The sequence below is a fragment of the Mastigoproctus giganteus genome, chromosome 10 (assembly GCF_048544385.1).
Source record: "Mastigoproctus giganteus isolate SK-2022 chromosome 10, ASM4854438v1, whole genome shotgun sequence".
Classification (NCBI taxonomy): Eukaryota; Metazoa; Arthropoda; class Arachnida; order Uropygi; family Thelyphonidae; genus Mastigoproctus; species Mastigoproctus giganteus.
In genome coordinates this window covers 216,248,207-216,265,149 of record NC_143584.1, presented here as the reverse complement: position 1 = coordinate 216,265,149, position 16,943 = coordinate 216,248,207, and the positions used below count along the sequence as shown (strand labels likewise).

Below are 16,943 nucleotides of genomic sequence, written 5' to 3'. Positions count from 1 at the left end.
TCTCTTGTAATAATTTAAAGCAGATCCTGGTGGAATTGGCAGCTATGCCATTTCTGTTCAATAGGCAACTGGATGAAACTTTTGATGTCTCTCAGTGACACCAGTGCCTGGTTTTTGTCTGTTATGTACGTGCTGAGAAGAATTGAAAGGAGAACTCATATTTTGTGAGTCCCTTCTGGAAACTATAAAGGCCGTCAACACCTTTGAAATGGTGAAGTTTCTTTGCCAAGCAAAATTTAGAAGAAATGCACATAAGGAGCACCTGCAATACTTGGCAATCCATCTAGTTTTACTGTTTTTGTAAACAAAGAAACTCCACATATTATCAGGAGCCAATGCTCTTTCTACGTCAGCATGCACTGGCATCAAACTCTGCCAACACTTCTGAGAGAACTCTTGTCTACCTATTTGGCCAAACTGCAATCTGGAAGAGGAAAGTGGAGGTGAGCAACTATAAGAACTTGCCAGTGCTGGAGAAAGTGCTTCTGCAGGATGGAATCAAGGGTGATAAAGCCATGTCAATTTCTCTGCAGGAAAATATCTGAAAACTCCTGGAAACACTGCAGAACTCTTGAAAGTTACTTTTGCTCAGTTGACCATAAAACTGAAATGTGAATTTGTAATTTCTTTTTGCTGACATAGTATCAATGATGCAGACCTTGCCAAAGATTACCTCAGTGACTTGAAAACAAATGATATGATGTGACGTGAATTCACCTCAAAGAATTTTGGTGAATTGTGGTGTTCTTTGTGATTCAAAGTTTTTGGCCAACGAAATGAAAAGTCAAAAGCAACTGCATGTCAAAGACTACTCCACAATTTAAACTTCTTATTCAAGCAAATCAAGAGCAAGCCTTTTCATTTAAATTTACTTTTTCAGCAGAATTAAAATTACTTTGTTTTATTTTTGCAATTTTGATTTACTTTCAATTTTTTCAGGATGGACATTAATTTTTTGCATAAAAAAAATGAGTGAAAGGGACAGACATAATTCATCGTAAAAAATTATTTTTTGTCCATGTGAAGGATATCAATTTCCAATGTAATAAAATAAATTATGTAAAATTTTGTATATATGTGTTTGTGTGTATTTTTCTAAGGGTGGGGGGAAGGAAGGGGCTATCTGTAGTTTCCATCAGACTCTCCAAGGGGCCTAAAAGAGTTCAGCCATTGATACAGAGGATATTGTTGTTATTTGGTTTTTAGGAGCATTAGCAACTAAGGACATATTGCTCCGGGGATATGCGGCGGTCATTCCTGACCTTTCCGCATCCTCCGTATTTGGTGGTCACGGGCTCAAACCCCTGTCTAATCAAGAAGCGTGTGCTATGCACTACTGCTCCTGTCCACCTGGCTACGGAGGCACCTGATGTAGAGGAAGCAATATTTCATGTGCTTGTGCTAAGAGATTAGATCAAGTGCAATAGTGAGATATATGATCTTGTCTAGAAATCTGAGTCATTGAAGAGTCATGCCCCTATAATCACATCCTATGAGTAGAGGAGCAGACAATTATAAACAGGATTTTCAGTCAGTTGAAGAAGATTAAACATACAAGAGAAAAAAGAGTGGGAGAAGCAAATGAACCTTGGGGAACAACAGCATTGGTTGAAAAGTTAAAAGAAAGAGCCATCTACAACCACCTGCAGCAAGCAGTCAGACAAGAGAAAACTGGCTACCCAATTGGACACACACACACACACACACACACACACACACACACACACACACACACACATAAACATAAGATGACCATTAAGCCAAACACGATCAAAAGCTTTGAAAATGTCATCAACAGCAGCATGAGTTTCACTAAACTTTTCCACTGAATTTGCCCAAAGATGAGTAACAAAAGCCAATATATTGCCAGTGAATCAACACTGATGGAATCCATATTGGTGATTATTGATCAGATGACAGTTTGAGATAGTAATGCTGGTGGCTGATGAGTTTCTTCTCTCTCCATTACTTTGGAAAGAAAAGGGGTATGTTCAATGGGTTGCTAATTGGAAGGAAGAGTTTTGTCACTCTCTTCAGGAACAGGCTAAATGTGAGCAAATTTCCCTGGAAATAGAAAACACCAATGGAACAAGAAACTGTAAAAAGGAGTAAGCTCCAGAGCACATTTTGAAAAAAAAAATATGGAGAAATGCCATCAAGATTGTTCAGCATCCTTCTAACATTTTTCTGTCCAAGAACAACAGTCTTTAAGTCTCCACACATTAAGTGGAGTTTGTTTGACATTTAGGATGCTAATAAGTCTGTATATCTTTAACTGAGGATGCAACCGAACTACCAAGTTATAACACAGGTGGATGTACAAATGGATAAAAGTTGCAGCCAACAGCTTTGGCTAGAGAGCAGAAGGTGCAACTACCTCTTGGACAAAAAGTTTTCTACTCTTACTTTGTTCAAAATCTAGTCTGGATTGGATTGAAAATCCAATTTTTGATTCAAGCTCGTTAATTCAAAGTTAAACAATCAAATACACCTATGTCAATTTAAATGGATTCAAAATATACACGTTCAGAATATGTCGGTATTGATTAATCAATGGAAATTTCTGTCACTTTTATTAAATAGTGTGGAGAATTTTTGTAATTTTAATTTAAAATACATTCATTAATTAATGTATTAACTATATAATTCATGAATATACAGTTACCACAACCACATTAATTTCATCAACATGAGGGAGATAACGTGTTATGAAGGAAGAAATTCATATATTTCTTGCAACCGATAGCAAGATAACAAAGTTTCACTTTTGCCACCTTATATAGTTCAATGTATACAAGCTATGTGTAAAAATATCAAATCCCCAGATTGGGGTTACTGGGATCTAAGTGGGGTTTATAAGAATCTAGGAGGAGAGAATAGCAAAATTAATGACTGAAGGTGAAATTTTCACCGCCTCAAGAGGTGCTAAAACCAAGGAACTTGAGCATTACTTAATATAATCATAAATTCAAAGGGGGGGGGAGAGGATTGCAGACTGGATTGTAAGGAAGCATTCAAAAAGCTTTCTGGATCAGTATCTGTGAGAACACACACACTTTTTTTTTCTTCTTTTTAATTCAACCCACAAAAGGTTGTTAAATCTTTTAATACAATAATGTTTGGCTGCTGGGGCATGCCACACCCATATAAAGCATGGATAAGAGTAACTAATTCCATGACAAGTTTAAATAATAAAACTGAGTTATAATTTTATAATGACCAAAACATCCACTAACCTATAACACTCTGTGAAAGAATAAGGCCTACAACATTCAAAACAATTGGTTCCAACTGGGCCATTATATCTTTCTGTTCTTCCATCACCGACAAGATGGTATCTATGGTATTTAGGACCCCCATGGCAGTAATAGCCTTTTCATCAGAGCCTTCCTCTCCAGAGTCTACGACTTGACTGAAAGTTTGGGCCTGTGAACAAAATCAATTTATCCATTTAAGCAGAAATAAAATAATTTATGTATAAGAGCATTAATGCCTTGTTATTTTTGCATTTTTGATGTAAGCACTTTTTAAAAGTGCTCATATCACTAATTTCATGTGTTTCGACATCTTTCTTTATATAATTGTCATTACCATATTCAGTTAACATAGCAATTGAGGAAAAATTATTCCACTACAAACTAGAAATTTTTGGCCAAGGAACTTTAGCATTACTTAATATAATCATAAATTCAGGGGGGGGGGGGAAGGATTACAGACTGAATTGTAAGGAAGCATTCAAAAAGCTTTCTGGATCAGTATCTGTGAGAACACATACACTTTTTTTTTTTTTTTTTTAATTCAACCCACAAAAGCTTGTTAATCTTTTAATAAAAATATGAAAAGGTATCTTTCCATTACCGAAAACAAATTGAAAGTTAAGGAGACAAAGTTAGGAAAGCAGACTAAGGATTAGGTTATAAACTGCCAGAATCCTAATGCAAACTGTTTTTCTCTAAAACTGTAATTTGCATCACTATTCAACACATGTCTAAGCTGAATTAAACAAAACAAAACAACGATACTCATTATGATGCTAAACAAACATGCTAAAATACTGAAAACTATTTACGTTCACTGAATGTTGAATGACAATCACTAAAAATCATGGCATGGCATTTTGGTATGCACCATGTATAATTATTAAACAAGTGCACATAACTAGCAAAGATATCAATATCTATAAATATTTCTAAGATATATGATATCTTTTGAAATATTTATAGATATTGCATGTATAAAAAACAGGTTAAACCATAATGTTCTAAATGCAATTTCATAAAAACTAATTTAATACAAAATATGTGCCTTAAAATCAAAATTGTTAACAACTGTTAACATCTGTGTCAAAATGTTAACTACTACAACATTTGAAATATCTGCTAAAAGCAGTGATGACAAGTACCATATCTTTGAGCTGTTGTTAAATATAGTTAGGGAATATGACTTTCAGATTAAATCAGTAATCTATTCTTTACCACTGAAATTCTAAAATAGTTTTTTTTTTTTTTGGTTGTTGTTGTTGTTTGGTTTTTAGGAGCATTAGCAACTAAGGCCATATTGCTCCAGGAATATGCAGTGGTCATTCCCTGACTTTTCGGCATCCACCGTAGTCACGGAGGATGTGGAAAGTGGTCATGGACTCAAGAAGCATGTGCTATGCACTGCTGCTCCTGCCCACCTGGCTACAGAGGCTCCTTTTTTTTTTTTTTTTTTGGAAATATCTGCTTTCCACAATTACTTGGGTGTAAATCAACCATCCAATTAAAATGAGACGTTGTCCAAAAAGCTTTATTAAAACAAATATTAGCAAATAAAATAAAATAATAATTAAAAAAAAAAAAACTCAGAGTAGAAATCCTCATTTTCAGCAATTTATTTAAACATGGACTGTTGGTGAAATCAAATACATGGAATACAAACCACAAAAAGAATAATGTGAACATAAATTTCCAATGCAGCTCCAATATTGACAGGCTGTGTGTGTGTGGTGAATGCAAGTGGATTTCAGTAACCCTTACTCCGTAGCCGAGTGGTCAGGAGCAGGAGTGCAATAGCACACGCTCTTTGAGTAGACCGGGGTTCAAGCCCCTGACTGCTGAATACGGTCGATCTGCCAACCCGCACTAGACCAGCGTGGCAGATTATGGTCCATTTCCCTCAGCATGAATTGTTCAGGCTTCCATCCTGCAGTGGGTTGATAATGGCTGCACTTTACCTTTTTACTAATGCCTCTAAACCCAGCAATGAAGATGGTGTCAAGTGAATTGGCTCCACTGCAACAGAACCAAGGAGGAGAAAAAACTTCTGATCCCGGTTAAAATGTCCCTGGAACGTTTATTTATCACTGTGTAATTTGACATCCTCTCTTTTTTTTTTTTTTTTTCTTTTTAAGAACTGGCTCGGCTATAATAGTTGCAGCAGCATCAGTATGCTTATGATAGCAAAGTGCTAAACTCTGCTACTAGTACAGCTTAGTTTTCCTTCTGATTTTTATAAAAGGTTTTTGCAAGTTAAAAACAATTTTTAACTATTTAAGTTTTTAAAATAAAGCTTCAACAGCTTTTAAGCCCATTTTATTCTACATAGAAAGAGCTGGGTAACAAACAAATGGAGTGATCAAAAATTAATGTTCAGATGTGAGAATTTAAAAAAAATTAATAAATGGAATTAAAAAATGGAACCAATGGCAAGACCATAAAAAAATAAGAAATCCTGGGATAGCAAATGTCCAGTCAAAGGTAAACAAACATTCAGAAGAAAAAGGGTACACTATGGGCAGGGCTAAAGATCTAACAAGAATTAAGACAGCACAAAAGGCTGATAGTCCAGAAGGAATGAACTGTACTACCATAGTGACCTGTACACTCACTGGGTATAAGAGACTTGGATGATGATGTTAATGATTTCTGTATGTACTGCTCATTTTGTTTGAAATGCTATGTTATAGGAAAGCATTTCTGAAATACAGTAAATCTCAGTAATATCAGGTGGGTCACTTTCCTGAATCAGTGCCAATTAAAGAAAGTGAACTATATATTACTGAGTGCTTCCAATAATTTAGAGAGAAGTATTTTTATCCAAGTTAACACAAAACAAAGGAACTGAAATGTGTGTGTGTGTGTTGCTTCATTCATAGGGCTGTGTCAAAAGTCAGAAAGTGAATCACATTAGGAAGATTGCAAATACTTATTTTAAATAAACCAGATTATTATTATTTATATCAGCATGCTACATAAAACAAGAAACTAAACCCATATTTAATCTATGCATATTTATCAGCTTGTGATAAAAAAAAATAACATCACACTGACATCATATAATTAAGTTTTGGAATAACTCTATATGAAGTTTTGCAATTCCAATTAATAAACAAACACTGTTCCAGGCAAAAAAGCAAAATGGAAATCAGTAAAATTGATTCATTTTTGGAGGGATTATTCATTCAAAAAAAAAAAAAAAAATGAATGAAATAAATATAAAATAGTCAAAGTGCAAGAGTAACTTACCAAATGTGTTGTCATATCTACAGCAATAGGGGTTAACTGTTCTGTGTATGTACAAACGATTTTTTGAAGGACATTAGTCAAGTCATCGTTTTCTGTTTCTCGGATGATATTCAGAAGCTCTAGAGCAATGGGCTTGATATGAGGTTCAATATGCTTCTGAGCTAATAAAAAAAATAATAATAATAAAACAGCAAATAAATAAGTGAAAATGTTTTCTTCATAAATAAATTGACATTAATACTATTAATAGAAGTAAAATAAACCAGAAAACCAAAAAGCAATTTGGGCTATTTTCCTATAATTAGAAACCCGTAATCTGATAGGCACATTCCATACTCTGTTCACTCTGTAATTTTAATCCTGACATATTCAACTATAAATCATCAAGTAATGCTCTCACTGGACAGTTGCCAAAATCTCACTGAACTGTTCAGCAACTGACCAATGAGAGCATTATTTAATAATGTATTTTTCTTTGTCAGGATTAAAGTTAGTAAAAAAAAGTATAGTTTTACATACTCACCTGATGTTACCACTTCATAAAGTTTTATCTTGAGATTCTTTTATGGCTTATTAAAGTGAAAAAGTCCTACTGCCATGAGAATGAACTCAAGGTCAATGTTATACAAAGTCTATATAAAAAGTGGAAGGATAAGTAGACTAGAGAAAAAGATGATGAATGAAAACAATTATATTGTAGACCAAGACAATTATATTGTAGACAAAGAAGGCATGGGTTTTAAATTCAGAAGGAGGGCAAATATATTAGAATTAAGGAATAGCTTCAAAGCAATAATCACAGACTGATTAAGACCTCTCTAACTGATTAGACCTCTCTAACTGATTAAGCAATCATTTACACTCTGACTACAAACCAGAACAGACCAGCGTAATCTACAGAGCAGAAAAATGAGAACGGTGTGACAAGAGTCTATACATGCAGATGGAGTGGTGGGCAAGTAAGTAAAAGTGTCTTATTATGGGTGACTTCAATCTGCCCCTAACTGATTGGAATGAGTGGGAGGGAAACTCACCATGGAATACAAAATTTTTAAATAAACCAGATGATTATTATTTATACCAGCATGTTAAAGAAAATACTAGGGGTATCAGATGACATCAGAGGGCTTAAAGTACCAGAACTAGTGGCAGGCAGTGATCACAAATCATTAATAGATGTTGCAGTAGTTAAAGGTAAAGAAGGCATGGGTTTTAAATTCAGAGGGAGGACAAATATATTAGAATTAAGGAATAGCTTCAAAGCAATAATCACAGAAGCCGTGAATGCACATATACCATTAAAAAAATATAGCATGAGGGGATGCTAGGATGGATGAATATGGAGCTGGCCAGTCTAATGGGACAGAAAAGGATAGCATGGGAAAATTACAGAGCGATGAAAAGTACTGAATGAAGTCCAGATTTATAAGTTGATCTTTAAGAGAACCACAGATAGGGTTAGAGAGGCCAAGGCTTAGTATGGGAAAGCCCTGGCTAAGAAAGCAAAGATTGGGGACAGGGGTTTTTTTCATGTGTGTGAATACAAAAAAGAAAGCAAATCGGATTGGATCCTTTTGCACTGGGTGTGGGAAAGTCTTAGATAACCCAGTTGATGAATAGGTACTTTGCGTTGGTTTTTACTGACGAAAGACCCTTTATGCTGAGGAGAGGCTTATGTGGGTGAGGCTGAGCCATATGAAATTAATGATTTCAAAATTACACATGACTGTTTATTAGAAAAGCTTTTGAGCCTAAAGACAAGTAAGGCTCCTGAAGTTGATGGCATATACCCAGTAATTTTGAGAGCTGCAGCCAGAGAGTGTATTCAACTATCATCATCTTCAGCCATTTTCAATCCACTGCAGGATGAAGGCCTCTCCAGCAACTTTCCAGTTCCTTCTGTTTTGTGCAATGGCCATCCATTTACTACCCACAAACTCATGAATTTCATCTGTCCATCTCTGCCGTTGTCTTCCAGGTTTTCTTCTAGCTCCTCTTGAGTACCATTCTGTTATTTTCTTAGTCCATCTGTCATCATGTCTTCGAGCTATGTGTCCTGCCCAACACCATTTTAGTTCTTTAGTTTTGATAAGAATGTCCTTTACTTGAGTTTGCTGCCTACTCCATGTGTTTCTCTTCTTACCTAACAGTCTGATTCCCAATATAATTCATTCCATTCTTCGCTGTGTAGTTCTCAGCTTCTCTTCCATTCTTTTGGTGAGTGCCCAAGTTTCACTTCCATAAGTCATGGTGGGGAGTATACATTGGTTCATTATTTTACGTTTCAGACAAAGTGGGATATTGCTCTTCAGTATGTGACTATATTTCCTGAATGCTATCCATCTAAAATTTATTCTTCTCTTGACTTCCAGCCATTTATCATTATTACAGCTAATAACTTGTCCCAGATAAGCATATGACTCCACCTTTTCAACTACTGCTCCTTCAATCATTAGTATTAGTATCAGTAACGGCCACATGGTGCAAGAAAGCCTATGGCTTATGCTGCACCAGCCAAAAAAAAAAAAAAAAAAAATCCGAACAAAACAATGATAAAACAAAAAATAAATAAATAAATAAATAAATAAAATAAATAACTAAATAATAATAATTAATAAATTAAAAAAAAATAAATAAAAAGGAAATTAAACCTATCATCCTATGCGCTTCCCTTACCCGAAAGTACTATCCAGATGACCTTTGAATTTCCCTTTCTGTGGCATACTTGTTCATCATTACTTTTGTTTTAGCCATATTCATCTTTAGTCCAAATCCTTACTAACTGTGCATAACTGATTTAAGATTTTCCTCTAATTCTTTGGGATCGGGGCTTATGACCACAATGTCATCTGCAAATCGTAAATGGTTTAGGTACTCTCCATTCACATTGACTCCTTTCTGTGACCAGTCTAATCTTCTGAATGCTTCTTCAAGGGCAGCAGTAAACAGCTTCGGAGATATTGTCTCCTTGTCGAACTCCTTTCTCGATTTTAAATTTCCTACCATCTTTGTCTAGTCTAATAAAGGAGATAGCGTTCTCATATATTTTCTTCAAAATCATAATATGCCTTGTCTTTCCAATGCCCGAAACATTGCCTTATGCTGTATGGAGTCAAATGCCTTTTCATAATCCACAAATGCCAGGCATAATGGTGTTAACGGTGTTTTATATTCATTTGCTTTCTCCATTAGCTGTGATATTATATGAAGGTGATCCATAGTTGAGAATCCTGTCCTAAAGCCAGCTTGCTCTTTCGGTTGATTCTCGTCAAGTATTCTTTCTAATCTGTTAGTAATGACCCTTGTGAACAACTTGTAGATATGGGATAACAAGCTAATTGGTCTATAATTTCCAATTTCTGATTTATCTCCTTCCTTATGCAGCAAAACTATGATTGCATTATTCCACTGCTTATGCATCACACTTTTTCTAATGCACTTTGTGAAGAGTCTTGCCAGTTTTTGTGTTATGTCTCTTCCTCCCAATGTTAACTCTACAGAAACTTCATCTTCCCCCAGGGCTTTCTGATTCTTCATTTTCTTCAATGCATGTTCTACCTCATCAGGAAGAATATCGGGTATGCCATATGTGTTGCTAATTTGCAATCCATCTTCCCCACTGATGGCATCATTCCCTCGCTCCTTGTATAATTCTCTATAGTAGTCTTCTGCTTTTTGAATTATGCCTTCTCTGCTGTTTATAAGTACACCATCGCTATTCTTCAGTATCATTTGTCTTTCTGTATTACTGCTCATGGCTGCTGATTTAAATCCTTTGTTTTCCCTTAATGCTTGTTCTACTTTTCTTGTTTTAAATCTTCTTATGTCCTCTCTGAGTCTCTTTCTAATGGTTTTGCATAACTCAGTATACTCAATTTTCTCCCTGTCAGTGTTTTTCTTGCTCTTCATTTGTCATCTTCGGTTCATCATGACAAGTGTTTCTTGACTAATTTTTTCTTCTTTGGATTTCTTTTTCCCTATAGGTTTCTTGGGCTTTATCACTTTCAGTAAGTTGTAATATTCCTCGTAGATATCTTGGTCCTGAGCAGTCTGCAGAAGCTCAAACTTGTTCTTAAGTTCCAGTACATACTGTTTTTTCTCCTCTTCTGTTATCTCAAAGACCTTTGTATTATTTACTCGAGTCAGTTTTTTTTCTTTCCTTCCTACGTCTATATCAAGTGTACATCTTACCATTCTGTGATCACTTCCAACATTACCTTATTCAGGACAGTAACATCATTCACGATATATCTTCTGTTAGTGAGGATGAAGTCGATTTCATTAGTTGTTAATCCATTTGGACTCTTCCATGTCCACTTTCTGTTCACCCTTTTCTTGAAAAAACAAAGTGTTCATTACTGCCATCCTTGAGATTCTGCAAATTCCACAAGTCTTTCACCTCTTTCATTTCTTTCACCAATTCCAAAATTTCCTACAGTTCCCCTTTCTGTGCTGTTTTGTCTTTTTCCAACCTTAGCATTGAAGTCCCCCATAATAATAGTGTGGTGGGTTTTCTGCTCATCTACAAGACACTCAATTTCAGTGTACATTTCTTCACCTCTTCATCATCACCATGGCTCGATGTTGGTGCATAAATAATTATAACCTTTAGCTTGCACCTCTTAGAAATCTTGAGTATTAGTCTTGAGACCCTTGGTGATGTACTTTTGAATTCCAGAATGTTGTTTTTTAAATCTTTATGGACCAGAAACCCAGCTCCACCTTCACGAAAGGAGTGAAGGTGGAGCTTTTGGTGTACAGCAGATTTCCACTTGATAAACTTATAAGTAATTCATTTCTTCTTCTTGTTTCAGCCAAACCGATGATATTCCAATTCACATTTTCTAATTCCTTTTCCAGCTCTAATATCCTGTCTTCACTGATGTATTCAACCATTAAGGTTAATTATGAAGGCATCTTTGGACTCAGACGTAATCCCTTTTGGATTGGACAAGTGCCAACGTATCGCCAATACATAAAGGCAGTTCTAAGAGTGAAGTTAGTAATAACCAGTTAGTCAACTTCAGTGGTAGAGAAAATCTTAGATGCAATGATTAAGAATGCAATCCATAGACATTTAGATGGATATGGCATGCTGAAGGACACACGATCTGGCTTTGTTAAGGGACAATCATGTTTAACTAACCTGGTAAGCTATTTTGACACAATTACTCGTGTGCTAGATGTAGGGAACAACTGACAGTTTGGATTTAGCAAGGCTAGATCCAAACTCAGTCCTTCACGAGAAGTTACTTTATAAGCTGGACATGCTGAGATGACTGGAAAGATTACAAGATGGATTGGAAGGTGGCTGCAGGGCAGAAGGTTGTGATTAATGGATATTCTTCATAGTGGTGTAACATCAGAAGTGGAACCTCCCCCCCCCCACCTCTCCAGATCAGTTCTTAGACCACTGTTGTTTCTGATTTTCATAAATAACATCGACAAAGGAATAAAGGCCATGATGCCAAAATTTGCAGATGACACAAAGATTGGGAGAGTTGTTAATGTTCAGTGTCAAGCAGGACTCCTTAAGGATGACTTGAACAGGCTTCAAAAATAGTCAGAAGAGTGGCAGCTATGATTTAATGCAGAAAAATGCAAGGTCTTATGTTGGAAATAGCAACCCTGAAATGACTTATACATTTGGTGGGGTTGAATCAATAACAGTAGAGGAAGAAAGAGATCTGGGAGTTATGATGTGGGCAGATATGAAGGTTCTGAGCATTGTAATCAGGCAGCCGAGAAAGCTCACAGTGTCCTATCGATGATTTATCGAATATTATCCTGTAGAGATAGGGGTATCATAGTCCCACTGTATAAGGCAATTGTAAAAACAAATTTGGAATACTGTGTTCAAGTATGGAGACCTCATTTGAAAAAAAAAAAAGACATTGAACTTCTTGAAAGGGTCCAAAGATGGACAACTCGCATAGCGAGATCGGCAAAAGGGCGATTGTATGAGGTAAGATTTCGATTATGTGAGCTACAGAGCTTGGCAACCAGGCATCTTAAAGAGGATCTGGTTGAGGTTTGTATGGCTTTGAGTGGTTAGTAATATGAATCAAGACAGAATTTTCACTATTATAAAGAATTCCAGAACTAGGAGCCATAAATTCAAATTACACAGGGAAAAGGTTTTAGACTAGATTGTAGGAAGTTTTTTTTTTAGCCAGCGATTTGTTGATTACTGGAACAAGTTGCCTCCGCAAGTAGTTGAGGCTGACAGTTTGAAGAAATTTAAAGGTCAATTGGAAAGTTACCTATGTGCAGAGGGAAGTGCATAATTTATATTTTCTTATGTACCATTTTGAGCCAATTATGGGCTCTAATTTTAAATTAGATTTAGCTCCTATTAAACAAGCAATTAATTCTTTAAAAGCTTTCACAGCATAACCAAGGGCAGCACAGAGAAAAACAGGATGTGTTGTGTGAGGTCCTGCATTGAGACAATATTTAGAAAGGTATCAGGCAGTATAAAACTTGCAAATGAATGGAATTCCACTTCCATGCTTGGTGAAGAATTCTACAGTGAAGTCTGTGATCAAAAAGGTGTTGTTAAGGTGTTATCACACAAGACTGATATACTGAAAATAATGACATATCATGTATATGATGTAGATCAGTTAAATTTCTTCTTTATTAAGAGTTGATGTTTGAGCATTTAATAGGGTCAAACTTCTTTAGATAACTGAAGTTAAATTCTTTGGTAAAATTCATGATTAACACAATCTCCATCGAACTCATGCTACATCTACAAATGAAAGCACTTCACATGTGTAGGGTTTAGAATCTATTTATAGTCTGAAAAATCACATTTTGCAAATGTTTTCTCCTCAACTTATTCAGTTATTGTAATTAATCTTGCAATTACTTTATCACAAAAATACCAAAGGACCAAACTGGGCAAAAACTTACTTTATATTTGAATATTTCAAACAACATTCACAATTTTTACCTGCAGACATTACAGAACATAGCACCAGACTGATAAGGAAATTTCTTTTGCAACTTGACTTTCTCCAGTCCAACTTTCCTAACAGTGAGGTAATTTTCCTTGGTGATTTTAATGTCACAACTCCAGCTGGCTTCCGTTTTCTAGTCACATCGACCCAGCAGTTCGAGATGCTGAGGCTTTTGCAATTACTAATGACCTAGCACAGATTGTTCATTTACCTACAAGAATACCGGATAATCCTAATCATACAGCCAATACGCTTGATCTTTTTCTCACAAACAACCCTTCTAAGTACACGGTCGAAGTGAGAGGTCCTTTAGGCACTTCAGATCACAACTTGGTGATTGTCTCTTCTCCAATGGAACCTTTATCTCATGGCTATTCCCAACCTCGTGTTGTTTGGCATTACAAGAATGCAAAATGGGATGACCTGCGAGACTTCTTTTCTTCTTTTCCTTGGTCGGATTACTGTTTCAAAACTTCTGATGTCAACGTTTGCTCAGATCGTGCCAGTGAAATTATTCTTGCAGGAATGGAATTCTTTATCCCACACTCCACTTTAAAATCTCGTCCTTTATCTAAACCTTGGTTTTTCCAATAAATGTGCTAAGGCTGTTCAAGAGAAGAATGTTGCATATCATAATTGGCTTGTTTCTAATTCTTCAGTTTCATTTTCTGCCTACACCAAAGCTCGCAACAATTGTAAAGCAGTTATTAATCAGTCCAAACTAGAGTTTGAACAGGCTAAGAGTAGAAAACTTCCTTCTTGCCCTAATGGTAGCCGAGCATTCTGGTCTCTTGCCAAAGCTTTTGGCCATCTCTGCTCCCACCTCTGTCCAAACCAGACGGTTCTGTTGTCACTTCAGCCAAGGATAAAGCTGACCTGCTAGCATCCCATTTTTCTTCCAGCTCATGTATCAATGATCTTGGTAAAACACCTCCCACCATTCCCAACACGCTCCATTCAATGCCTCCTGTGGTCTTCTGTCAAAAGGATATCAGAAGGATTTTGATGAATCTTGATGCTAAGAAAGCTCCAGGTCCTGATGGTATTTCTCCACTTGTTCTCAAAACCTGTGCTCCTGAACTTACTCCTATTCTTTGCCGCCTTTTTTCACTTTCTTATTCCAAAGGTGTTTTTCCTTCTGCTTGGAAATTTGCTCATATCCAGCCAGTTCCTAAAAAGGATGACAAATCCCTCCCATCCAATTATCGTCCCACTGCAATTACTTCTACTCTTTCTAAAGTAATGGAAAAATCAATTAAATGCCAACTCTTAAACTACCTAGAAACCTTCTGTCTGATCAACGATCGCCAGTATGGATTCCGTCAGTGTCGATCCACTGGTGATATTCTGGCTTATGTTACCCATTTATGGACTAATTCAATGGAAAAGTTCGGTGAAACACAAGTAGTTGCTCTTGACATCTCAAAGGCTTTTGATCGTGTTTGGCATAAAGGTCTTCTAAACAAGCTTCCATCTTATGGTTTGCCAACTGTTTTTAGTAATTGGTTATCCAGTTTTCTCTCTGATCGCTCACTGAGGGTGATGGTAGATGGCTCTCTGTCTTCTAACTTCTCCACTAATGCTGGTGTCCCCCAAGGTTCAGTTCTTTCCCCCACTCTTTTCCTCTTGTATATTAATGACCTTCCTCCATTGACTGGCAATCCTATCCATAGTTTTGCCGATGATAGCACATTGCATTCCACTTTCCATTTTGAGAAACCTTGTCCTGCTCAATCAGCTTCAACTTCTCGAAAATCTGCTACCAATTCCTTAAATGCCAATCTTCAGGTAATTCTCCAGTGGGGCAAAGACAACTTAGTTGATTTCAACCCTTCTAAAACTCAGTCTTGTCTTATATCTCGCAAGAAAGGATTCTTCTGCTCCTATGCTTATCTTTAGGGACACTCCGATTTCTAGGCAAAATGATATATCTCTTTTGGGGATTACCCTGACTTCTAATCTCTCTTGGCACAAGCACATTACAAATATTGCTTCCTCTGCATCTAAAAAACTTGGTTTTCTCTTTCGCTCTTGGCGTTACTTTTCTTCCAAACAGCTGCTGACTCTGTATAAATCGCAAATCCGCCCTGCCATGGAATATTGTTCCCACATCTGGGGTGGTGCCCCCAAAACCTCTCTCAGGCTTCTTGATTCCATTCAGAAGAGGGCAGTTAGGTTAATTAATGATTCATCTCTAACAGAGTCTCTCCACTCGCTTTCTCATAGATGTACTGTTTCTGCTGCAAGCCTTTTCTACAGATACTTCCATGGGCACTGTTCTTCTGAATTGGCTTCTATAATTCCCACTCTCTCTTTCAAAACAGTCCGAACACGTGCCGCCACCAGCAACATCCATTTACTGTCCAACTTCAAACCCACAGAACCAACTTTTCATCTTCCTCATTTATTCATTCAACTGCCGTTTTCTGGAACAACCTTCCTTCATACGTATTTCCTGAAAATTAATCTACAGAAGTTCAAGTCCAATATTAACAAATATCTTCTTTTATCTTCTCAACCTCCAACCCAAGCACGGTACTAAGTACTATAGGTTCTAATACCTCTCGTGTTTGGGGTTCACATAAAAAAAAAAAAAAAAAGAAGGAATTTAAAAAAAAAAAAAAAAAAAAAGTATTAAAATTCTGTATACTTATAATTTTTTTTTTTTCTCCCTTTTATCAAAAATTACTTGAAAAACCACTATTTCTATGATGTTTATGAACACAAGCTAAAGGAATTTTTCTTGATTTTAGGATATCCATATTTAAAAGCCAGCAAAAATTGGACATTTTAATTTCACATATCCTGTTGTTCTTATTATTTAATTTGAGCAATAAAACCCATACTAAGTGTTCATTACATACATTTTTGCATGTAATTAAAACTGTCAATGTGAGTTTTGTACTGTTTGTGTGAAAAATGTTCACAAATTCAGTAATGTAAGCCATTAAAACTTATACCTAATATCAGTCTTTTAAAAATAAAGAAATGTGTGAATTAATGTGCAGAGAGAGAGAGAAAGGTGCATAATATTACCTTTCTCTTGATTAGTAATAAGAACTTGAAGGGCAATGGCTGCTTCAACTTTCACTGGAAGATCTTTATCATTGAGAAGACAATTCTGTGTTAACTGTAGTGCTTGCATTAAGCTACCTTCATTTCGAAATCTTATATCATGAAAATAATGAAGAACCCAACATGCCTAATACAAAAAAAGGACAAATTAATTAAACAGGTTTAAAAATCAATTACATTACACAACTTAATGATTTAATCACATTTGTGAAATACGACAAATTTTTTTTTAATCTTTATTATTTTTCCACAACATAAAAACACTGCTTAAATAACAAAAAAACATCTTACACGTGCTCGCATGAATCCATGTGGACTTTGGAATTCAGGATAAACATATGTAACCAGCATAGTTTCCATTTGTTCTTTATATAATTTTTTCTAGAAAAGTAAAAAC

General features: G+C 35.9%; 1 protein-coding gene across 2 annotated transcripts in view; it reads right to left on the bottom strand.

Annotated features, from left to right (window-relative positions):
* The window catches only part of msk (importin-7 msk), a 205,955-nt gene that overhangs the window by 53,800 nt on the left and 135,212 nt on the right, over nucleotides 1-16,943 (bottom strand). For both annotated transcript variants that reach the window (XM_090383499.1, XM_090383500.1), the window contains exons 10-13: nucleotides 16,838-16,927; nucleotides 16,508-16,673; nucleotides 6,507-6,667; nucleotides 3,237-3,426 (exon numbers count right to left, since the gene is read on the bottom strand). In XM_090383499.1, the coding sequence (XP_090239625.1) occupies nucleotides 3,237-3,426; nucleotides 6,507-6,667; nucleotides 16,508-16,673; nucleotides 16,838-16,927 (607 nt within the window). The remainder of the gene's footprint in view (nucleotides 1-3,236; nucleotides 3,427-6,506; nucleotides 6,668-16,507; nucleotides 16,674-16,837; nucleotides 16,928-16,943) is intronic.